This window comes from Drosophila santomea, chromosome 2L, assembly GCF_016746245.2.
Source record: "Drosophila santomea strain STO CAGO 1482 chromosome 2L, Prin_Dsan_1.1, whole genome shotgun sequence".
NCBI classification, from domain to species: domain Eukaryota; kingdom Metazoa; phylum Arthropoda; class Insecta; order Diptera; family Drosophilidae; genus Drosophila; species Drosophila santomea.
Window position 1 is genome coordinate 25,488,015 of NC_053016.2, and position 26,618 is coordinate 25,514,632.

Consider the following 26,618-nt stretch of genomic DNA (forward strand, 5'->3'; position numbering starts at 1 on the left):
TGGTGGTAGGCTGGCTAAGGGAAATGCCCTGCAAATAGATCGAAATTTACAAGACCAAAATGAAAAAATATCAAAACATTTTTCAACAGTGTGGGCGTGGCAGTTTTGGGCTGCGTCTATGTCTCTGGAGTCTGTGTGCCTAATCTCAACCTTCTAGCTTTTGTAGTTCCTGAGATCTCAGCGTTCATACGGACCGACAGAAAGATGGACAGACAGACGGATAAACGGACAGACGGACGGACAGACGGTCGAACAGTCGGACATGGCCAGATCGACTCGGCAATTGATCCAGATCATGAATATATATACTTTATATGGTCGGAAACGCTTCCTTCTGCCTGTTACATACTTTTCAACGAATCTACTCTACGAGTAACGGGTATAACAAGAGAGAACGCTATAGTCGAGTTCCCCGACTATCTGATACCACTTACTCAGCTAGTGGAAGTGCGGAGGAGAGTCTTCAACACTGACAGTTTTTGGCGGCTTGTGGGCGTTAGAGTGGACGTGGCAAAAAGGTTTTTGGCAAATCGATAGAAATTTACAAAACTAATACAAAAGTGAAAAAATATCAAAACATTTTTCAAAAGTGTGGGCGTGGTAGTTTTGGGCGGTTTGTGGGCGTTAGAGTTTTTATGTTTTGAGATTATTACGCTCTCTATTTTAGGCGAGCGAAAAGAGAGCAATTTTGGTCGTCACAAAAAAAGTGGCTGCATAGTGCAAAACCAATGTATGGTCGTTACGCATTTTGTTATTATAATGTCTTTGGTACTACTATTATCTCTTTGAGTCAGACGAAACGCGACAAAGAAAATGCAAGTCGACAATAACCGAGCATCCGATGACCAATTCAGCGGCCGCAATGGTCACAGAGAAATCCCACCCCAGTAACGGGCATGGGTATTGACTTCTAAAATAGGGGAAATCTAGAAATATGACTCCTAGGTGGGAACACTTGGCATAGAAGACCGATGTACTCCGGACAGAAAAAGCTCTAAGCTCTAAGTTATAAAAAGACCTCCGCCCACCGAGAAAGTGGTCAATACTCAAAAGTCGGTAGTCGGGGCTCAATACTCGAGATTCTATTCTCGAGATTTCATCCTCGTTATTCTATTCTCGGGAAGTCTATCCTCGGGGGGTTCATACTCAAGTGAAGACTGTCTTAAACGCCAAGAACTTCGGTCAAACGAAAAGTGCCGAGAGGAGCGAGGACTCAATCCTGCACCAACCCCCAGGATACTAGGACTTAGACTGAAAGGATTAAGGACCAGCATAAGGAATACTCTTGAAGAAAAACCAAAAGGATAGAAAAGAAGTCTCAAGATAGGCGGCAAGGAGTCCAAGGCATCCGACAACACCGCCAACGTGATCAACACCGTGGAAGTCATCGACCACAAAGATGAGATACTAGGGGTACAACATACAACATACTCTTGTGTTCATCGCCGTGATCTTAGTGTTGCTGGCACTATTGAAACTAGTAAGGATCTACAAGCTATCAGTGCAGCGGCGTTGGGATCACCACCACACCCTGGAACGGATTGCATCCAGTATTCCGCAACAGCAATAGTACGTAGCGCGGGAAACGGAGTCCACTCAACAGATATGAGCAGTGTATCGGGCAAAACAATCCGTCAATAAAAACACACTTGCCTACTACTGAACATAACATAAAAGCTGGCAAAACAAAGAATAAGTGAACCGGTTCATTATTTGTTGATATCAGCAAAGACAAAGTAACAGCAGTGTCTTTCACAAACAAGTGCCCAATTCAAGTAATCTGAGAATCGGGTAGAGGCCGAAGCGAGCCGCCGAAAACATACATACTAACGTACATATATATATTAAGATAGACGACCTTTACTTGTATAGTGTATATTATTTTTTTGTTTGTGTATATTCTGTTAGTGTTCGACTTACAAATTATTGGTGCACGAATGAATATGTATGTATAATTCCCACAGTATATAGCAACACCCAGGATACAACGCGTCGAGATCTCATCGCTCCGGATTAAAGTGGGGTAAATTTGAAATTTCCCTATATATTTTTATATATGGATATATATCATTTTATTTTTAAACGATAAGAAATTAAATTATAAATATATGTATATTTCTGTAATAATGATAACCGAATAGCGTCCGGTATAAAAAAATAATATTTTATTGTTAGCCTCTTCCAAGCAATACATTCCATAAAAAAAAAAAGGTTCAACGTTCCATATTGTTTAAATAAAACTAACTTTTCAGCGGCGAGTATCCGCCTTGTTTTTGATATGCAAAGACAAGAGCCCCCAGAGCGACGTTTGTTGTCATGAATAGCCAACAATTTTTGTTGACGTGCGCACCGTTGTCCAGTGATAAATTCGATACTCCCCGCTAAAAACAATTCAACTTCTCATAATCTTTGAATGCCAGCCTTTAATTTTGGTATTACACATGGCACTAGCCAACAATTTATTAATCAATAAAGTTAAAGAACGAACTTTTACAGGCACTTCTAACATTTATTCTCGTTTTGTCGGCGAGGTGAGGGGCTTGCCAAGATCCCACGACCCAAAAGCGACGAGCTCACGCTGGCAACCTGGTGCCTGAACATTGAATGCCCCTCCCCAAGACACGGTCCCTAATACGCCTAAATAACAGATGTTAGTATATATACATATACATATATACACTATATATATGTATTCTTTATATTTAGTATATGTTTTTTTAAAGAGACCATTAACTAACTGCCTATATGTACAGTGGAGCAGGCGATGGAGTTTCAGAAGCTGCGCGGATGTACGTGAATAATGGAAAAATCCAATGCAGGTTCGTAGTTAAAGGAATTTATTATATTTTTAAAAAGGTACATAAATTTTTTTGGGAATCGATAATTAAAATTGATTGATGTTTAATTAAAAAAATAGTAACAATGTCAAATAACTCGCTTTATGGCATGTCAACCAATTGCCGATATGTATATTTATACCCGTTACTCGTAGAGTAAAAGGGTATACTAAATTCGTTGAAAAGTATGTAACAGGCAGAAGGAAGCGTTTCAGACCATATAAAGTATATATATTCTTGATCAGGATCAATAGCCGAGTCGATCTGGCCATGTCCGTCCGTCTGTCTGTCCGTCAGTATGAACGCTGAGATCTCAGGAACTACAAAAGCTAGAAAGTTGAGATTAAGCACACAGACTCCAGGGACATAGACGCAGCGCAAGTTTGTCGATTCTAACGCCCACAAACCGCCCAAAACTGCCACGTCCACACTTTTGAAAATTTTTTTGATATTTTTTCATTTTTGTATTGGTCTTGTAAATTTCTATTGATTTGCCAAAAACCTTTTTGCCACGCCCACTCTAACGCCCACAAACCGCCAAAAACTGTCAGTGTTGAAGACTCTCCTTCGCATTTCCACTAGCTGAGTAACGGGTATCAGATAGCGTTTTCTCTTGTTTTATTACGATTATTTAGCTTTGCGTGATCGCTTTCAAGCGTGTACATATATGTATATAGTGACATATTCACATTTCTAGTACTGTCCGAAGATATAAAAATGTGCACGCAAGGTAAACAATCCACAACCGGAGAAAGCGATGCCGCTCTCCCTAAGCAATTTATTTATTTTATACAATCAATATGCCAAGCGGGATCTCGCGTTCTCACTCCCGAAATAATATAAACAAAAGGGGAGCACAAAAGGGGATCAATAGCACAGTGGATCTGGTAATGTCCCTCTGTCCGTCCGTCCATCTGTCTGTCCGTCCGTATGAACGTCGAGATCTCAGAAACTATAAAAGCAAGAAATTTGAGACTCAGCATGCAGACTCCAGTGACATAGACGCAGTGCAAGTTTGGCCACGGAAAACTAACGCTCACAAACCGCCCAAAAATACCACGCCCACACTTTTAAAAATGTTTTGATATTTTATCACATTTTTGTTAGTATTGTAAATTTATCTCGATTTGCCAAAAATCTTTTTGCCACGCCCACAGACCTCCAAAAACTGTAAGTGTTGAAATTTCTCTCTCGCACTTTTACTAGCTGAGTACGGGTATCAGATAGTAGTGGAATTCGACTATTGCGTTCTCTCTTGTTATTCTTATCGTTGTCCTTAGCCAACTGACGGGACATTAGTTCGACTCAATAAAACATAAACATTTCACTGGCGCATTCGGTAGGATACAAACAGTATCCGAAAAAAAGAACCTCGAGTAGAAAATAAATTTAACTTTATAATCCAGTTCCCGTCAAAATTTTCCAACGCAAAGACGCGAACACCTTTCAACTTTGGTTATAATTCCAATTTGGTTGTCCAACACAAAAAGGGGAAGTGGTATATATTAATTAAATAAAATTGTATAAACTATTTCTTTTAAATACAACACAAATAAACACAGCTAAAACATATAATGCTATTTAATGGTGATCCAGAAACCCTCTACACCTTCATAAGTAGAGTGAACTACGTTATTTCACTCTACCAAACTAACGATGTGCGACAACAGACCTTGCTACTTCAGGCCATCGAAACGAACTTGGCCGGACACGTAACACGATCTTTGGGACTTCCTATGAAGAGTGTCCTGAGACCCCTTATAAAAGAAATCTGGGAGCGTAGAGGGGGAAATACGACGTCAAATCTTGATTTCGATATTACACCTGAAAGGTAACCAACCAGAATTTCTTATTTATCTTCAAGCAATTAAAGATTCCATTAAAATACTGATTAGTCTACCAATACAATCATTTACTATTTTGGCTCATAATCATATTAAAGACTTAAAATTTAACACACTAACACTTTAAAGTGATGACTTGAAGCAGAAGGAATATAACTGCAACTTAATACGGAAAAGAACGGTGTAGCAGTCGCCGAAAGACAACATAAAACAATAAATGAACAAATACGTATAATCAATTCATCTGATGGCGAAGAAGTAAAATTAAGCAAGATAGAAGCAATCTTTTACACATACAACCATAAGATTGAACGTGACACGACTGGACAAACACCTGCTCAAATACGCTATTCATCCAATATTAGACACTCAAATGAATAAAAAAAAAAAGATAGATAAAATAAAAGAAAACCGACAGGAATTTAATATTGACATTAAATACAGAAAGGGTCCAATCCAAAAGGAAAAATTAGAAAACCCATTAAAAAAAAATAAAAATTTCGAAAACATCGATAAAGAAGAAAATCACTAATCGAAATAGGGAAACCAAATACTACAAACCACAATTTAAGAAACAAAAGTTAACTAATACCGTTAAACTTCCACAGGAACCTTGTGTATAATGATGCTGTTTCCATTATTCACCACGCGCCACAGTCAACAAATTCAAACAACGAACCCAGATTCCGACCTTGGCTACTTACTCCTTTCAAGCAATCCAATTCAAATATCAGAAGAATATGAACATCACTGTCTAAGAAATAATCTAACGGAAATTAATGTCATTTCTAATTCTTTTTGGAACCAAATCACAGACTCGCCCAGAATGAAATACTTATACTATAAACTACTGAAAGAAATGGTTTAACTATTCATTAAGCTTTTAAATTTCTTTTTGGCACACTTGATGACATATCCCTATTAACCAAAAAACCATTAACACCATTAAAATAGATCCCTATCCTGATCTAAATGGGTATCAGTTAGATTATTCAGATCAACAATCATATCTAATATGTAAGATATATAAGATGAGAATAAAATTTATTGTCAAGACAAAAAGAAGATAACAATGAATAATGAACAAATAGAATTAAGCGTAAGAATCCAATTTGTAAATTTATACCAACTCCCTCAAGGAAAATTATCCAGTCCTTGAACCAAATATAGTACTTATGTACATGGAATCTAATTGAAACTACCATCTCTCAAAATTGTCAAGAATTAAATGGGGATATACATATAAGATTGGAAATGTTATTTTAAGCGAAAATTCTTAAAGTCCAGAATTTCATTTAAATCCATTATATTTTTCGATAAATGTAACTAAGATTAAAATGGTAAAAACTAATGACGTTTTAAAATTAATTTTTGAAAATAACACAACATTTCATATAACAATAATAATTGTAATTATTAATATTATTATTTTTCTTGTCCTTTCAAAAATTTTACATTAAATCCAGTAACCTTCTTATATATAAATCTTAGAAGACAAGAAAAAAATAATAACTAAAAACACTATTTCTCCAAGTTTCTTTATTCTTAGCGTTGGCCTTAGTCAACTGACGGAATATTAGTTCGACTCAATAAAACAAACATTTCATTATATACATCTACATCGTCTATATAGACAGACTACTGCATAGGAATAGGCTAAGTTCAGCAAAGCTCGCGTTATGGCTCGTTGAAAAATAGAAGAAGCGTTTCTTAGGCCAAATGGCATTGCCAGAAATTCATACTAACTCGCTGTAGTCACAAATGCCGTCCTTTTGAATTATCTGAGGTATCTGATGAAACCAGCTAGCCATATCAAAGTAGAAAAATAATTTCCGCTTGCAATCGATCTATCTGATCTGAAATCAATGGTGGTGGGTATTTATCAGAAATTGAATTTGCATGTAGCTCACGAAAATCGATACTCTGTTGGTGCCATCCTTCTTTATATACCCGTTACTCGTAGAGTAATAGGGAATACTAGATTCGTTGAAAATTATGTAAAATGTAGAAGGAAACGTTTCCGACCATATAAAGTATTCTCAGGATCAAGATATGACCGAGTCGATCTGGCCATGTCCGTCCGTCTATCTGTCTGTCTGTCCGTCCGTATGAATGACGAAACCTCAATATCTCAGGTGGGAACAAGTAGTAGAATTAGTTCTAACAACACGCCTTGCGCATTCATCAATGCTGCTTACCATCCCGTTCAATTCAACAGGGTCCCACTTTCGACGTTGTTCTGCTGACCACAGCTGTAGTGCTCGTAAGGAGGCGTTTGGTGGCGTTCAAACCCTGCGGGGCATTGCTTGATTCCGGCTCCCGGCTGGATCTGGAGCCTTATATAGGGTGTTTTTTTTAGAGGTATAGAACTTTAAATTGCAATAAAACAACGATGGATTATTCGATTGACATGAATTTTATTGACATGAAAGATAATCTTGTGCATTACATTTTAAATATGATTTCTGGCATATGACGCACGGCTGGCTCGATGTAGTCCAATCTGACGTCCAATTTGCATGACTTTTTCCAATATTTGGCCGTATATCGCAATAACACGGCGAATGTTGTCTTCAAATGGTTTAGCGTTTGTGGCTTATCCGCATAGACCAATGACTTTACATAGCCCACAAAAGTAGTCTAGCGGTGTTAATCACAAGATCTTGGAGGCTTATGAAAATCGGGAACAACAGCAATCTCGTTTGGGCCATTCGACGAATCTACGCCTTGCTTGATGATCGTTTGGTTTCAATTCTTGCACGAGTTGGATTTTGTAAGCACGCATGACGAATTGCCAAACCAAACTGAGAATAAATCACTTGACAGCTGTTAAATCGGTCGCCATCTTGAACAGTAATGCCAACTTAAAGTTCTATACCTCTAAAAAAAACACCCGTTAGTTTTGCGCAACAGTTGGAGCTCAAAAAAATACGTTCAAACAGTCTAGTTTTCGGTCTCGGCGGGGCAAATGTGCCAACTGAAGTCGATATTTGCTTACAATCTTAGACATCAAGCTTTTCCACGTTGCCCTCCGTACTTATTACCCCTACTATACCAGACCATCACCCCAGCATCGTCTTGACTGTACTGCCACTTCTTCAAAAAACTCGCCTTGGGTAGGTGGTTTCTGGTGGGGGACAACGCCATTTTAATACTTCTACGTTGACTGCCAATTGTGTCTTGGATAATCAAAGTGATGATAGTCTGGATAAGGTTGTTCACCGGTTCTGGGAGTTCGAGAGCTGCGTTAAAAACAAGGAAGAGCTTAATTGCGAGAGGCATTTTATTGACACTAACACCCGATTATCTACAGGTAAATACTCTGTGCATTTACCATTTAAATCCAAGTCCACACATTTAGGCGAGTCCTACGCGCAAACTCACTGTAGATTTTTAATTCTAGAGAGCAAACTAGAGCGGCTGCCTCGCCTCAGCGAACCATATTCGGCCTTTATTCATGAATATCTAAGCTATTATCACATATCCCTGGAATCACATATTCAGGAATTTTCTGCCGCATTGTGTTTTGAAGAAGGATAGTACAGCGACTAAGCTTCGCGTGGTGTTTGATATATCGGCTATCAATTCGTCTGGCCAATCTCCTAATGAGGAGCTCGTAGCATGACCTATCATACAACCTAAGCTGTTTGACATGTTAATGAAATTTCGATCATATGCAGTGGCTCTCACTCGAGAAATATGTAAAATGTATCGGTGTGTCCGTATGATGACTACAGATAATTATTACCAATGCATCTTGTGGAGATACCCTCCACGCTGTGGACCAGCTCGCTCTAGATGAATGCTCTATTTATCTCATTAGATCGGCTGCTATGCTAGAGGATTTCTACGTAGATGATTTAGTTTTAGGTGGCAACTCAATTTCTGAGGTTAAAATTTCTGTTTATTAATTTTTTTCCTCCGTAAACTTTGAACTCCGCAAATGGTGTTTTAGTCATTCGTCTGTTCTAGTAGGCGTTGCTGAAGAGGACAAGAAGCAGTTTCTGCAGTTTGATGATGGGAGTGACATAACCAAGACCCATCTACAAATAATTTATTATTTTCGTTCTTGTCTCTGCTATAAACTAAAAACATAGTAAACGTTCTATCCTATCGACTATTTCTCATATGTACGATCATCTTCGTCTTATCGGACCTGCAGTTGCGAAATGCAAGAATTTCTTGCAGCAATTGTGGAAGGCTAAGCTAAGCTGACCCCAAAGGACTTTCTTTAGAGTTGCAATCGACTTGGATGGACATCAGCATCAATTTTGTGAATGAAAGCCTTTTATCCATTCCCAGATTAACACTAGACCTAAAGGGTTCATGAATTCTGTGATGCCAGCATGAAGCTTGCGTGCACATTGTTTCTAAGTCCGAGGAGGCAACTAGTCATCTGCTGTGCTCGAAGTCTAGAGCACCCCCCAAAAAAAACATTGATGGTACCGAAGCTGGAGCTTTCGGGGGCTTAATTGTTGTCTCAACTTATGAATTCCGTAAGCCAGATTGGATACTTCGATGGAAAATATCTCTGCTGGAATGATTCGTGAGTGGCCTTGTCTTGGATCAGGGACGAACCTTCTAAATTGTATGTATTTGTCCGGGTGGTCTTTGTTCAGCAGCTAACAAGCGGCATGGAATGGCATTATGTACAGACCGATCTTAACCCTACTAATATTCAGCAGGGGCAACTCCTAATCAAGTGATACAATCTATGCAATCTAATCTAGTTTTATTGTCCCCCCTTTCTTATACAAGCTTCAAAATACTAGCCGACCTCTTGTGTTATTAAACGACCACTAATTGAGCTCCGAAAGACCGTGCTAGTAAGTAAGTCCCCATATCTGGATACTACTATCAATTGGAAGTTTATTATATCATTCCCTGTCATGCAACGAATATTTAAATACGTCTCCAAATTTATTTCTCGTAATCGCCATCATGGGCTTTGGGTTTCCGATATTTTACATGGAGCTAAAATTCTTATTCGGCTCGTCCAGCGTGAGCATATGTGGGACGAAATTAAGGAGTTGCAGTCAAAGGGAACTGTAAAAAACTCAAGCTCCATTGGGTCGCTAATGCCCTTTCTGGATGAGACACTTTACGCGTTAGTGGCCATTTAGAAAATTCGGCACTTTCATACGATGCTAGACACCCAATGATTTTGCCCAATCACCGTCCTATAACTCTATCTATTATTAGAAAATTCGGCACTTTCAAACGATGCTAGACACCCAATGATTTTGCCCTATCACCGTCCTATAACTCTATCTATTATTCGGAGTTTTCATGAACGACAGCTGCACGCAATCCCCGAGCACTGCTGGCAAATTATGTATGCAGTTCTGGCCTATTTGCGGATTACAAATTGTCTCACGAGTAGTTCGCGAATCCATTAAATTCTTCAGGACTAGGCCGCAGCTTTTTAAGCATATCATAAGCAACCTTCCGATGGAAGGTTTGACTTAATCTCGGGCTTTTACACATACTAGAGTCCACTATGGTGGTCCTTTCTACTAAAAGTCGATGGTGCGCAATAGGCCGCCCCCAAAGTGCTACATCTTGGTTTTCATTTGTTTCACCACCAAGGCAGCGCATTTGGAGCTTGTTCAGGACTTGACAACGACCTCTTTTCTGGGAGCTCTTAAGACCTACTCAAAATTGGAGTGACAATGAACCAACTTTGTCGGTGTTACAACAGCGCTCCAAATGGCGCACAACAAGACGACCACTTCGCATAGATGATTTGGTGCTGGTCAAGGACGAGAATCTTCCTTCAATGCGTTGGCCACTGGCTCGAGTAGTCATTCTTACTCCGCGAAAGGATGACGACGTACCTCGAGGACGGAATCCGGCATCATTTGTAGAGTGGTCAGGATTTTTAGCTGCCACTAGATGATTATGTTGAAAGCGAGTCATTCAACAGGGCGAGCATGTTGACAGCACCAAAATCCTTTCTTGATAGCAAAATCGAGTTCCGTAGATACTATATACCAAAAAATTTTATTTCTATGCCTGTTTTAATGTTAGGTTCAGTCCTATTCTGTGTCCTAAGTCTGTGAATGTGATTGATAAGAACAACTATTTGTTGACCTTTTGTTGAAATGTCTTTTTTTTTAAATATAAAATATCACTTACCAAAAATAACTCCTATTGATAAAAGCAGAATGAATGGTCGTCGGCGTCCAATATTCAGTTTGCAGCGATCAGATAAAGATCCCAAAATGGGACATAGAAAAAATCCAACCAACGGAGATAATGCCCAAACCAGTGTCATATGCTGATGCTCAACTCCGATTTTTAAAAGTGTTGGGGAAACAAACGCTGTTTCGGCTGCATAAGAGAACTCGATGCCCATAACAGCTGCCGAAACTCTGACTAATTCGGACCTTGTCTTTGTTCTAAAAGTTAAAAAAAAAATAAGTGGATAATAATTGTTTAAAACAAAAATTAAATAATTATACATATTATAAATAATTATACATATTATAAATAATTATACATATTATAAATAATTATACATATATTATAGCATATACATATATAAAAACAAGTCAAAGCTTCATATACCCGATACCTTCATCTGAAGTAAAGATAAAAAGAAAAATAAAATAAAAAACAAGAGAGAACGCTATAGTCGAGTTCCCCGACTATCTGATACCCGTTACTCAGCTGGTGGAAATGCGAAGGAGAGTCTTAAACACTGACAGTTTTTGGCAATTTGTGGGCGTTAGGCAAACTTGCGCTGCTTCTATGTCTTGGGAGTCTGTATGCTTAATCTCAACTTTCTAGCTTATGTAGTTCCTGAGATCTCGACGTTCATACGGACAGATAGACGGACAGACGGACTTACAGACGGACAGACGGACGGACAGACGGACATGGCCAGATCGACTCGGCTATTGATCCTGATCAAGAATATATATACTTTATATGGTCGAAAACGCTTCCTTCTGCCTGTTACATACTTTTCAACGAATCTAGTATACCCTTTTACTCTACGAGTAACGGGTATAATGACCTAGCAATCGCAATCAAGAATGTATATATAATATATGGTTGGAAACGCTCCTTCCTATAAACTTTTACTGTATTAGTAAAGAGTATAATAATATATCTGAAATATCCCTGTCCTTTCAATCTTTCTATCCACAATAAAAACTCGCTTCACAGTTTTCGCGCATTCCTCAATACAAATTACTTTTGAACCTGAAGAAAAGTTCGATAGGCAGAAAGAATTAATAAAATAACTTTAACTCAGCATATTAGCGCCCGTAGCGAAATACGTGTATCACTTCTCCAAGCAAATGGGCTAAGGGACTTGTAGAGTCTCGCAGCCCCTTATGTCCAGTTGTTGTCAACGTAGCGAAAAACAATTAGACCACGGCACCTAAGCTTTATCTATGCAGATCAGTTGCGTGAGCAACTCCCTTGTACTCTCGCCTGCACCTTTGTTGTTGCGTTCTGCTGTTCTTTCTATAATATAAACTCACTCGATTTCGTTTCCCAGGCATGCGCATCGCTGCCAAATTTCTCGAAGAAAAATAAATTAAATCGCTTGAATTCGCTACCATAAAAATCGTCTTTCCTATTGCATAAAAAGGCTAATATTAGCTCAACATTTTGGCTACCCCAAAATATATGCATAGAGGTTAAGTCCTTGGGCAGAACTTCCATTTTGGACACTCCTATACATAACCATAGAGGCTCGGTTTCCGTTCGCTGGGATGCCCCAAGTGAGTGGGAGCCAAGCAGCTGTGATTTCCTAAGCGAGTAGCAACGAAGTTATATATATATAAGTTAAAACAAGAGAGAACGCTATAGTCGAGTTTCCCGACTAATTGATACGTTAGTGGAAGTACGAAGAAGAGTCTTCAACACTGACAGTTTTTGGCGGTTTGTGGGCTTTAGAGTGGGCGTGGCAAAAAGTTTTTTGGCAAGTCGATAGAAATTTACAAGACAAATACAAAAATGAACAAAAGAGAACGCTATAGTCGAGTTATCCGACTATCTGATACCCGTTACTCAGTTAGTGAAAGTGCGAAGAAGAGTCTTCAACACTGACAGTTTTTGGCGGTTTGTGGGCTTTAGAGTGGGCGTGGCAAAAAGTTTTTTGGCAAGTCGATAGAAATTTACAAGACAAATACAAAAATGAACAAAAGAGAACGCTATAGTCGAGTTATCCGACTATCTGATATTCGTTACTCAGTTAGTGAAAGTGCGAAGGAGGTCTTCAACACTGACAGTTTTTGGCGGTTTGTGGGCGTTAGAATGGGCGTGGCAAAAAGTTTTTTGGCAAATCGATAGAAATTTACAAGACTAATATAAAAATGAAAAAATATAAAAACATTTTTCAAAAGTGTGGGCGTGGCAGTTTTGGGCGGTTTGTGGGCGGTTTGTGGGCGTTAGAGTGGGCGTGGCAGCATGATTCGACAAGCTTGCGCTGCGTCTATGTCCCTGGAGGCTGTATGCTTAATCTCAACGTTCTAGCTTTTGTAGTTCCTGAGATCTCGACGTTCATACGGACAGACAGGCGGACGGACAGACGGTCGGACAGACGGACAGACGGACGGACAGACGGACATGGCCAAATCGACTCGGCTATTAATCCTGATCACGAATATATATACTTTATATGGTCAGAAACGTGTTTATATGTTATATATTCTTCCAAAGTCGACTTCCATCTTTTCATTCTTGCATTACCATTCCAATTACTCAAGGAATGGGTCAATAAAGATAGTTCCTAAGAGTCTTCAATCCCCATACTATGGCCAGCATTTCTTTCTTGTTGGCTGCATAGTTTTCCTCCGCTCTTGTCAATATCCTGGACAATAAGGATATGAGCTTATCATCCAGCGAGAGTTGGATTGAAATGCTTTTTCAAAGTCAGGATAGCTAAGTATGACTTCCTAAGAGATCAAAGCACTTTTTCGTTTTCTCCTCTTAAAAGAGAAGTCAGGGGCTTAGCAAGTCTAGGGTAGTCCCTTATGAACCGCCTGTAATAACCCAAGAAAAGATCTGAATTCCTTCAAAGTTTTTGGAAATTCGGCAATTGCTGTGACTTTAGCTGGATTGGCTTCAATCCCTTTATCAGAGATTATAAATCTGAGGAATTCCACCCGGGATTTGAAAAACTCGCACTTGTTTTCTCATCTTTGCTAAAAACCACAATATCGCCAATATATTTATAACAAATCTCTCCTATATGGTCTCTGAGAACATCGTCCAGAGCACGTTAAAAAAGAGATGGAGCATTATTGAGCCCAAATGGGAGTCGTGAAAACTCGAATTTGCCATTATTGACAGAAAAGGCTGTCTTCTCGATATCCCACGTTCTCAACGGTATTTGGTGGAAACCGCTTTTGGGATCGAGTACGAAAAACAGTTTATTGTTTCCGAGTTGCGAGAGTACCTCATTGATTTTAGGTATGGGATATGTATTGCAATAGTTACTTTATTCAACTTGCGGTAGTCTGTAACCATCCTTTATTATAGCCGTTACTCGTAGAGTAAAAGGGTATACTAGATTCGTTGAAAAGTATGTAACAGGCAGAAGGAAGCGTTTCCGACCATGTAAAGTATATATATTCTTGATCAGGATCAATAGCCGATGCGATTTCGCCATGTCCGTCCGTCTGTCTGTCCGTATGAACGTCGAGATCTCAGGAACTACAAAAGCTAGAAGATTGAGATTAAGCATACAGACTCCAGAGACATAGACGCAGCGCAAGTTTGTTGATTCATGTTGCCACGCCCACACCCACAAACCGCCCAAAACGGCCACGCCCATACTTTTGAAAAATGTTAGGATATTTTTTAATTTTTGTATTGGTCTTGTAAATTTTTATCGATTTGCCAAAAAACTTTTTGCCACGCCCACTCTAACGCCCACAAATCTTCAAGAATGTAGGATTTCAAGGAGTATCATGTACTATGACGTCAGAGACAGCTAGCCGATGACGTAATAGATGGGTGCAGCGCCTTTTTGGCTAACAATATTTAAAACTGCAAAAATGCTTCAAGCGTTATAATTGTGCACAAATAAAATATTCGTATTATTAAATACACCTTTTGAAATAGTATTGTTCTGCCCCCACGAAATAAGCCCAATATCAATATGTTTCAATATTATCTTATTACATATATAATTTTGATCGAAGCAATGCTTTATCTGAGTAGCTGATATATCTAAGTAGCTGATATATAAAGAGAGAAACTCGGTTTTTGAACAAACAATATTACCAATATGTGCCATTTTTTCTTTCTGACTTTTATTTATCTTCCCTGACTATAGTACAATTTATGTTTAAACACTTTCTCTTCTGGTAAGATAAACGTAAAATTCTAGAACCTTGAAGTTTGTTTTTATTATGAGGTGGCAGACGCTACAATCATTAAGCCTTTAATCATTTGTTATGGTTATTTGGCTTTTCTCACGTACTCTTCAATAGATATTGATCTAGTGTTGAATAGAATGTAATAAGAGCATTACTCTTCGAAAATGTTAAATCTAAATGGAACAACTGGCTCTCAGCTTACGGTGCTTTCCCGCGCTTTTTTTGAAAAAGTAAATAGTAAAAGAAAAGAAAGATGAAGGGAGTCAGTCGAAGACTACATTTTGGTATTACAACATATTTTTAGAGCCGAGTACGATTTTTACTTGATTTTTCAACTACCTAACGTTTTCTTGCCAACCAATAAGTGTTAACCTCATTGTTTAACGTAAAGATTAAATTTTTTAATAAAAAGTTGCATAAATTAACGTAAAATTAAATTTTTAAATTACAACGCGGTCGTGAGTGCTGTTGATGCTTCGATTGACGTCGCTGCCGTTTGGCCCGCTGCTGTCTCGTCGCTGCGCTCATTGCTAAGTATCAAATTTGTAGTTGATTTTTCTTTATCCTAATATCGCCCACGCTTTTTTACATATATTAATATAAGAACTGAGCCTTTTTAAAGGCTTACTCTTATATTTTTATCCATATACGTACTCCGCGTATATAAACTTAATAGTACTAAAAGTTTAAGTCTTTTTTAAGACTTGCACTTATAATACTATTGATACTATATATACTTTATAATTATACTATATAAAAATAATAATAATTTAAGTCTTAAGTCTTTTTAAAGACTATTCTTAACTTATTATTATTTTTTCACGTTTAATCTAATATTTTCTATACATTTTCCCATTATAATATTTTTATCCATTAAAATAATAATAATTTAAGTCTTGTCTTTTTAAAGAATATTCTTAACTTATTATTATTTTTTTCACGTATAATCTTAATATTTTCTATACATTATCCCATTATAATATAATATAATCGTTTTTACAGACTTACTCTAATGTTTTTATCCATATACGTATTTAGCGTATATAAAATTAATAGTGCTAAAAGTTTAAGTCTTTTTAAAGACTTGCACTTATAATACTATTGATACTACTATACTATGTAATTATACTTTATGCAAATAATTATAATTTAAGTCTTAAGTCTTTTTAAAGACTTTTTCTTAATTATCCTATTATTTCTTTTTTTCACATTTAATCTTAATCTATTCTATAAATTTTCTCATTAATATAAATATAAGAACTATACTTATTAAAAAAAATAATTTTTATGTTTTCATTAATATATGTACATATTTGCATATAATTTTAATAGTTTTAGAAGCGAATTTTTTTGTAAAGACCTTCTAATACTAATGATTTATTTATTAATATTGATTAATATTTTTTGACTTATTACTTATTCATATTATAATTTCCATTAAGTATTACTTTGAGATCAATAAATAATATCTTTTAAATAGTAGTAGTTCATCATATTTAGAAATGCCTCGTCTTAATAGACCGACTGCAATACATTATCTCAGCGTAGGCGGAGGGAAGATTCCTTAGTCAGGGATGCAGAGCAGGGCGTCAATACAGTGTCGCGAAGGTTGAGACGCTTGAATCGTCCTGTTCGTGCGATCGAGCAGCGGCTGACACTCAGTTTCGTTCTCAAAGGCGACTAGTTCCTGCGATTCGCGCAGTTGAGCAAGCAGCCGATACTCGGCGCCGTCCAAAATACTGCTGACCATAGGGAAAGGCGCTTGGATCCTGCTCTTCGCGTAGTTGAGCAAGCAGCCGATACTCGACGTTGTTCTGCAAGGCGTCAAAATAGCGAGAATCGAGCTGTGGAACAGGTTCAAAATACTGCTGACCATAGGGAAATGCGCTTGGATCCTGCTCTTCGCGTAGTTGAGCAAGCAGCCGATACTCGACGTCGTTCTGCAAGGCGTCAAAATAGCGAGAATCGAGCTGTGGAGCAGGTTCAAAATACTGCTGACCATAGGGAAAGGCGCTTGGATCCTGCTCTTCGCGCAGCTAAGCAAGCAGCGAATACTCGGCGCCTTTCTATTAGACGTTTTAATCCCGCTTTTCGCGCAATTGAGCAAGCAGCCGATTCTCGACGTCGTTCTGAAAGGCGACAAAATAGCGAGATTAGGGTTATTGAGCAGAAACAAAACACTGCCAACCGTAGAAGAAGGCGCTTGGATACCGTGTATCGCGCGGGTGAGCAAGAAGCAAATACCCTGCGTCGAGCACTGGCAAGAGATACACAGGAACGCTTATTAGAAGGAGAGCGTGATAGGGCTAACAGAGCTAGGGCTAGGGACGGTAGGGATCGTAGGGCAGTCGAGCAGGCAAGAAATACACTTGCTCAACGAAGCGCACGATTAGCTGCTCGACAAGCAACGATCGATGCAATTAGGAATATAAGTCAAAGAGTTAGTCAGTATAGAAGCCTTAGTGCTAATAGGGAATCAGAAAATCTTCGGAATGCACTTCGAAGTCAGGAGATTAGACTTGATATAGCTCAGGAAAACAGGACTATTAGAATCAGACCTATTAAAATAGAAGCTCACATAGCTGCATTCAATATGAATGTTAAGCTTGGTCCAGATCAGATTTGCTTTTGTTGCAAAGGATTGTGGTTCCCCAAGCAAATAAGTAAGCTTTCTAGGTCTTATTTGGAAGTACATTGCGAGTTCAGGGAAGAGCTATATCAAAATGCAAGATATCTTGCTTTCGCTGGTAATCTTTTCAAGTTTTGCAAAACTTGTCACAGCAATATTAAAGCCGGCCGAAAACCCAAAGGGGCCATTTCAAATGACAGATTTCCCAGAAATTCATAACTCTTTGAGGGGCTTAACTCCCTTGGAAGAACGACTGATTTCACCTCGCCTTCCATTTATGATTATTAAGTCAATAGGTCATGAGCGTCAAAGCGCTATCAAAGGAGCAGTTGTTAATGTCCCTATTCCAGTAAGCAGTATCGCAACGTCTCTTCCACGAGCTTTCAATGAAGCAGAGGTAATTCAGCTCCACCTCAAACGAAGAATGGAATACGGACATGATTTCATGGCAGAAACCATACGGCCTGCCAAAATTGCTGACGTTATTAGGTATTTAGTTAATACTGAACTTTATAGAAAGCACAATGTGTCAGTTAACGAGCAGTGGATCGCTGACTTCACATCCGATACTGTTCCATTCATAGCATCTCAAGCTGACGTAGCCTTTGTAGAGGGACAACTAGCCATCCAGCAGGAGGATGAAAACTCGGAGGCGCGTAATTCTGATCAGAATACAGAAGCCGAAGGGCCATGGAAGCAGATAATAGAGAAGAACATGACGAAGAGGAGGTAGAACCTAATGAGGAGTTTAGGACATTAGCTATTCCTGAAATATCTTCTCAAATTAATGTTTTAAACTTGAACAACAATTTGTTAGATGTTGATCCGGATAGCAATATCCGGGTAATAAAGCTTCCGCCACTTATATCCCCTTTAAACCTAGCCAATTTAGTTAGATCTCTAAATTTGGAGCAAAAAACTTTCCTTACTCATGTCTTGCATAATGCAAGGACAAATCGAACCTTTTATGAGTTCGTAGGTGGCGGAGCAGGTGTCGGCAAAAGTAGATTAATATCAACCTTATTTCAGTCCCTATCCAAGGAGTATAAGGGTAGAGTAGGATGCAACCCAACTTCGGTAAAAATTTTACTGTGTGCTCCCACAGGCAAAGCTGCTTTCGGAATCGGAGGATGCACTCTTCATTCCATTTTCTCTCTCCCTGTAAATCAGGCTGGGTCCGCATTTAGAAGTTTAAGCCCTGATTTGTTGAATACCCTTCGTTCAAGATTTATTGATCTTAAAATGGTTATAATAGACGAAATTTCTATGGTCGGTGCAACAATGTTTTCTCATTTCGACTCTCGCCTAAAGCAAATATTTTCTAATGTTGAAACTCATTTCGGTTATCGTGTTCGGCGATCTTAGACAATTGCGGCCCGTATGTGATCGCTGGATTTTTCAGGCCCCGTCGCATGATCCATACAGTGCTATATTTGGATCATATCTGTGGAGTCCTTTTAGGTTTTTTGAACTCGCAGAGATAATGCGACAGCGAGATGACCAACCGTTTGCAAATGCACTTAATAACATGGCATCCGGCCAAATGACGTCTGATGATGTTAGCTTGCTAAGATCTAGAATTTCCGATGAAAGTCAAATTCCAAATGACTCAATTCACCTTTTTACAAGTAATCAGGACACAGATCGGTTCAATAGGGAGAAGCTTAACTCGATACCCACTGCTCAATTTCTCTCGGAAGCTTTAGACTCAGTTAAGTCCGCTCAAATAAGCTTAGAGCAGAGGAACAGATGTCTGGAACAAGCAAGGTCCCTAAAAACATCTGAGACACAAGGATTGTGTACCTCGCTCACTTTAAAAACCACTGCCAAATACATATTGATTACGGTCAATGTAGATACATCAGATGGTCTCGTAAACGGAGCCACTGGTGTCCTTAGAGAGATAGGCTTCAGTACGTCCAACACTCCAGATCTTCTTTGGATACAATATTTAGATGAAAGCATAGGAGTAAATGCGCGTTCCAAGCGCAGACATTGTGAGGAGGCTTCATGAACGCCAATTTCGAAAATTATAAAAAGTTTTCAAATTAATTCTAATCAGGCAACTACAATTGACCGAAAGCAGTTTCCAGTGGTTCCTGCAGAAGCAATTACTATTCATAAAAGTCAAGGAGCTACGTACAGTAAAGTGGTCGTATACACTAACTCCATCATGCAGAGAGCTGCGCTGTATGTAGCCTGTAGTACAGCCACAAGTGCGGCAGGTCTTTTCATTATTGGACCTTTTGTCCCCTCAAGATCCGCTCAGGATTCAGCATCAGAAGCAGAGCTCCGAGAATTGCGTTCCACTAAGCTACAGAATACCCATTTCGATTGCTTAATCAATAGTCCGAACCTTCATATTTTTTTCCATAATACGGAAAGTTTACACTGCCCCCCGGGCCCCGTATTCCCTGTCGCCGGGCCTGGACCTATACCTTAAAGAAGTTTGAAACTGAGTTATTTCAGCAACACAAATTTTTAAATAGTAATTGTTTAGTGTCAGGATATTTTAACTTGTGCCTTCACTCCATCTCTGGCTGCTGTAAGCAAATTTTCGATTTTTTAGTAGATGTAAAGGGTTTTAGTTCGTTGCTAGATTTGGATTCGTCTACAACCAATAGCAATACGCATTTTGATTGGGCGTTTTCAAATATTTTCGATAATCGGGCCACTGCGCGCACATTTGAGACCACATATAGTTACCACAGTGGTATATTAGTTAGCGTTAGGGAGGCAGATTAGGTATTGTAGTTATTTATATAAACTAAATAAGTATATATTTTTGAATTTTTATAGTTATTAGATGTATTCATTATTAAATTAAAAAAAAAAAAAAAAACAAAAAAAAACAAAAAAACAAAAAAATAATTAATATATTTAAATAAGTTTGACAATTTAATTTATTTTTTATAGTTATTAGATGTATTTATTATAAAATTAAAAAAAAAACCAAAAAAATAAATAAAAACAAAAAAAGCCTACAAAACTAATTAATATTTTAAAAAATATTAATTTAATTTAAAAAAATAAACAAGAAAACCCAAACAAAAAATCTAAATAAAATAATTGATATTTTTAAATAAGTGTGATTATTTAATTTTATTTAATAATTTATATTTAATTATTTAATTTAATAATAACAATATCTATGCCTCCGTATGCTTTCCAAAGTTTAAAAACTCTAGTCGACTCGTAGGTTCCCAAAATTGATTTTGGTTTAAACGACCCCGTTGTAACTCAACGGCCTCCACGTGGTGTTCCATGGGTACCGATTTCTAAATTTGAGCGGCGAAAAGTTACATACGTACATATATGTAAGAAGGCATATTTATTGTTTTTTAAATTTATCTGCTGAGTAACGGGTATCTAATAGTCGGGGAACTCGACTATAGCGTTCTCTCTTGTTGTTTTTTAAATTTATCTGCTGAGTAACGGGTATCTAATAGTCGGGGAACTCGACTATAGCGTTCTCTCTTGTTTTATGATAGTGTGTTGAGAGTGGTGAGCGCAGCTGCGGAATTTTGCGGACGTGCTTTTAATCTTGAATATACTAAACGCCCATATTTGTTATTTTGGGTTAGGTTTGCCCAATGAAGTCCCTTTGTGCCTTTGTTTTTGTGTTTCGCTTTTGTGTCGTTTTGTGTTTCTGTATAATCTTCCATGTTAATTTAAATTGTATTATATTAAAAAAGTAATTATATTGATTTGTTTAAATTTAATTTCGCTTTTGAAAGACGATTTGGAGCTTTGTGTGTTTCCTCACCAACATATCTTTGATTTATGGTGCACAAAGAAGGGTAACCACGCACTATGGGGAATTTGATCTGTTTTTTTGGCATAAATGTATTTTAAAAAGTTTTGCAAATTTAAAAAATTTTATTTTTAAAGAGGATGATTATGTACAATGTAAATTAACAGTCCATGTAAAACAAGAGAACGCTATAGTCGATTCCCGACTATCTGATACCGTTACTCAGCTAGAGAAGTGCGAAGGAGTCTTCAACACTGACAGTTTTTGGTGGTTTGTGGGCGTTAGAGTGGGCGTGGCAAAAAGTTTTCTTGCAAGTCGATAGAAATTTAAAAGACTGATACAAAAATGAAAAAATATCAAAACATTTTTCCAAAGTGTGGGCGTGGCAGCTTTGGGCGGTTTGTGGGCGTTAGAGTGGGCGTGTCAAAAAGTTTTTTAACAAATCGATAGAAATTTACAAGACTAATACAAAAATGAAAAAATATTTAAACATTTTTCAAAAGTGTGGGCGTGGCAGTTTTGGGCAGTTTGTGGGCGTTAAAGTGGGCGTGGCAACATGAATCGACAAACTTGCGCTGCGTCTATGTCTCTGGAGTCTGTATGCCGAATCTAAACTTTCTAGCTTTTTTAGTTCCTGAGATCTCAGCGTTCATACGGACGGACAGACAGACGGAAAAGCGGACGGACAGACGGACAGGCCCAGATCGACTCGGGTATTGATCCCGATCAAGAATATATATACTTTACATGGTCGGAAACGCTTCCTTCTGCCTGTTACATACTTTTCAACGAATCTAGTATACCCTTTCACTCTACGACTACGGGTATAATTAACAGCTGTAAAGTCAGAGCGTTTGTAACTTTTGTAAACAATAATAAGAATAGTGTATGCAAATAAATGCTGTTGTTGTTGTACGTTAAATAACAACAAATTTTGTTTTCTATCATATAGAGAATAAAATTATCTTTCAGAAAAATATATGTTTGTATGTGTTATCTGCATTATTTTCACATATATTGTGTGCTAAAATGTTACATACTTTTCAACGAATCCCTTTTATTTTACGAGTAATGGGTAAAAAAACCAAGTATATTAATCTTGCAGCCCTGTAAACAACAAACAACATACATATATAAATATTTTGTAAAAATGGTGTAATTCTTCTTTACACACCTTTTATTCAAACTCATGCTTTTCGTTTTCCAATTTAATATTGTACTGAAATTCAGATTCTAGTTCTTGTTCATCCTCTATTGAATTATCCAAGTTGGAGGGGCACTCTAAAAGCTCCAATACGTCTGAAGGAAGACAAATTTTTTTTGTAGTTGAATTCGCTTATCCAAATTTACTGATGATATTTTAGGATCTGCAGTATCGATTTCTCTGTAAAACACGTCTGTCAGGTTTTGTATTTTTCCACATTTTCTGGCGTGATGCGAACGATCAGATTTATAATATTTGTTTGGAGATTCGGCTTTTTCCTCTCCAAAATACCCAATAGGAAGAACGGTGTTTTCAATAATTTCACTTGAGTGAGTTAAATTTTGTGTACAGTTGCTGTCATTGGTAGCCAAGGATATTTATCAATAATTAACTCTGCCGTGTTATAACAAAAGGTTTGAAATTTTCGAATAGCTATTGGTAGCTGACACGAGAAGCATATTAAAATAGTTTGCAAGTTTGCAATGAGTTGATTCCTGTGATGTTGGATAAGACATGAGGATCAGAAAAGGCACGTCGAGCTGTGGTTCCATCGTTTGTACTTCCAATCCTCCAACTTTCGGTTGATCGACTTTCAAGGCAAGGTGTTCGCAAAACAAATTCTGAATTTCTTTTTTTCGTTGACGAACCTCTCTCTTATTTCATCTGAAATTCTATTTTTCACCTTACATTTATAGCCCGCATGTAAAATAAATTCGAAAATACGAATCTCTCTGTGCAGAGGTCTCAGACCGTATTTTAAGTGACTGACCAATTGAAAAAACTTTGCGCACTTGAAGTCCTTGTCCTCAAGAAAGTCAGAGGGTGTGGCTCCGCAAATTGGACAAGTTTGAGACGAGTTGTTACCCGTATATTACTGTTAAATACAGAGTAAAAGTGACGTACACAAACTTTCCGCTGTCTAAGACATTTTGCATAAACCAAGTTGAATATTTGCTGCTTCACATATTCGTCTTCCTTTGTAATGCAGCCCTTACTCTCTTTTACAATTTCCAACTTTAACGGCCTACAAAATCTAACGGATTGCGGCGTGCGGATGTTCCATAAAACATTGCTTGACGCATCTAGATTTAGTTCAAGAAATCCTAACGAAATCTTTTGATTGTAATGGGATTGGTCAGAGCTTACATCAAATCCATAACTTAAAATAAGTTCCGCCGATAAAAACTGCGTCCCCTGGTCTTGCATAATATATTCAGCGACGCCAGCTTGCAATTGGACGATGCGAGCTGCAGTATGGGTTAAAAGACTTTGAAGCGTAACTTCAGCTTTTTTATCGCAGACTGAAAAATCATTAGGTCGGCCCATTTTTTTACATTCAGCAACTTACTGGTAGAGTGGATAAATATGACTTCTAGCCATATGCTGAACACATGTATATTTTGAAAAGTGAAGTTACCACCTAAAAATTAAAATTTTTCCCAAAATCGGAAACAGTGTATCTTTAAATTACAATAATCTGAACAATAATTAAAAAAGCTACAACATGAGGTACATTTCATTGATGCAAACTGCTGCAATCACTTTAAATCTCTATTCAAAGTTAGGCATTATACAAAAATTCTTTTGTAAAAGAACTTAAATTTTTACTAAATTACTGGTACAACAAGTCTTCTTGCCTTCTACTTACAGAAACATATAATACAAACCCCATTGAATAAAACTCATTTTGCAGAATGAAAAACCCCCTTGGTTCAAAAGATATTAAAATATTTGTATCAGAGGAAAAACTTATCGTTGCAGATAATTATTTATTGCACGCACAACAGCTGTATTTAGTTGATTTCTTTGTTGTGGCGCCAGTCGGGTGATGGACAAGGGGAATAACGTGTAGTTTCAAACTTGCTAGAAGAACGCGCCGTAATTGTCCATACACCCGGAAGTGCGACTATACTCTCCACGCGAGGGCGGCTGGAAACAGGTCCCCTGGCAAGGTTATGTCCCTGCCAGAGGATGCTGGCAAATGGTAGTCGGGCGTCCCGGGCCGGACTAAGGTGTCATTCGACCCGTGCCGATAGTCAGCCTGACTGAGGGCCCGGGTCACAAAATAGCTCAGTCTCAAACGGAGAGCTTAGGGTACCTGGCGACCCCTTGTTCTAAAAAGCCTTACCCGTTTGGACCCTCCTATTCTCCGCAACTCGTGGGAATCACATGGAGTCAACAAAAATAAATAAAAAGGAGTCAGGATCTTTTAAAAATACCTACACAAACGGCAGTGACGTCTGAGTCTGGCCGTACAAACTTCAAGACAGCGAAGTTGGCGAGTAAGCCCACCTGCCTGGCCAACACCGCAGGATTGGGTTCGGGTGAACCCCGCCTCAAATCTGAGGCGACTGAGTGCAAGCCGCCCAAAGCCGTCGCCATGGGAACATCTCCAGGCCCTAGTGCCATGATGCCCCCTTCAGGCGCAGCCAAGGACGGCAAGCACCCAGTGGCATCCGGTAAAGGCAAACATACCTACGCAGAGAAACGATCTGCAGGTCAAATCCTACGCAGCCAGGAGAGATCAAAAACGGCTCCATCGGCTGAGTGGATGAAGAAGGTGGAATGGGCTAAATCCGTTTTGCCAAACTTCGGCAAGGAAGCCCCCAAACCACCCAAGCCCACAGAGGTCAAAATGCGACCTCCACCTAAGAGGGAACGCTTCCAGGACGTCCCTTCCGACCCCTCGGCAAAGCGGCAACGCGTGCAACCAGGGCGATCCTTTGCGGAGATCGCGAAAAACCGCATTCTCCTGGGCGTGGTCGACAAAAACGACCCGAGTGGCAGAATTCCACGAAATAAGTGGAAGTGGGTAGAGGCAGCCCTAGCCATAAAATGCTTTGAGATTCTGGCCAAGGAACCTGGCCCCCCTCCAGTCTGCAAAAACGTGGGATTCCAAGGCGGCGTCAAGGTAATCGCCTGTGACGATGAACGCTCTGCGGAGCTATACAAAGCCGCAGTAAAAGAGTTGGGGGAGGTGTATGAGGGCGCCGGACTTGTTGCGCTGAGCTGGTCCGACGTACCTTGCCGACCCCCGGCAAGGATCTGGATCCCGGCATCCATCAAGGCGCCGGACCAGATCCTCACCATACTGCAACCCGCACCTTTCCACCTCGGACTGGCGAGTGGTGAAGGTCGACGAAATGGAGGGACCAACAAACCAGGCCATCCTCATTCTAAACAAGGAGTCCCAAGCTCCCATTGAGGCCGCTCACGGAAAGCTAAACTTCGGGCTTAGCTCAGTGACCATAAAGTTCTACAAATCGGACTCCGCCAAGGAGGATCAGGAAGGAGTGGTCGAGGAGATCGCCTCCGAGATCGAGGCATCGGAAACCGAGGACGGCTACTCGACCGATGCCTCAATCCTTCGCAGCCTTGCGAACATGGGTCAATTGACTGACCTGGACACATCGGACGAGGAAGGAGCCGATACAACCGTGGTGGAGAGGCCCACAGCAGATGTCCGTGAGGCTTCTGCAGATAAACCTCCACCACATTAAGGCAGCTTCCGCTGCTCTTCAATTCCATCTGGCTGAAGATGGAGTCGACATAGTCCTAATCCAGGAACCTTGGATAGCGGGAGGAAAGGTTTCAGGATAAGGAATATAAGCTTCTAACAGCTCCCAGCGAAGGTAAAATAAGAGCCTGCATTCAAGCCAAAAAGCATCTTAGCATTTTTCTGCTCCATAATTACAACGATGCAGACAACGCGGCAGACACCGTGGAGAGTCAGCCATCTCCGTTCCGAGTGCTGTCATCATACATGGCCTACGAAAGGCAAGAACCGCCGGATGAATTGGTTAGGAGGCTGGTAGAAGACAGCGAAAAGAAAAACATAGGCCTACTAATAGGCTGTGATGCTAACGCCCACCATACACAATGGGAAAGTACAGACGACCGCGGTGAGTCTCTTTTTAACTTTATCTTTAGTTCAAATCTCTTCATATGTAATAAAGGTAATCACCCCACCTTTATCATTAAGAACCGAAAAGAGGTAATAGACCTAACTC

At 39.0% G+C, this 26,618-nt stretch overlaps 1 protein-coding gene across 1 annotated transcript in view; it reads right to left on the reverse strand.

Moving 5' to 3' along the window:
• LOC120458931 (membrane-associated transporter protein-like) overlaps positions 1-26,618 on the reverse strand; it is a 76,704-nt gene that overhangs the window by 22,642 nt on the left and 27,444 nt on the right. The window contains exon 3 of the mRNA XM_039646786.2: positions 10,820-11,082. Coding sequence (XP_039502720.1) covers positions 10,820-11,082 — 263 coding nt within the window. The remainder of the gene's footprint in view (positions 1-10,819; positions 11,083-26,618) is intronic.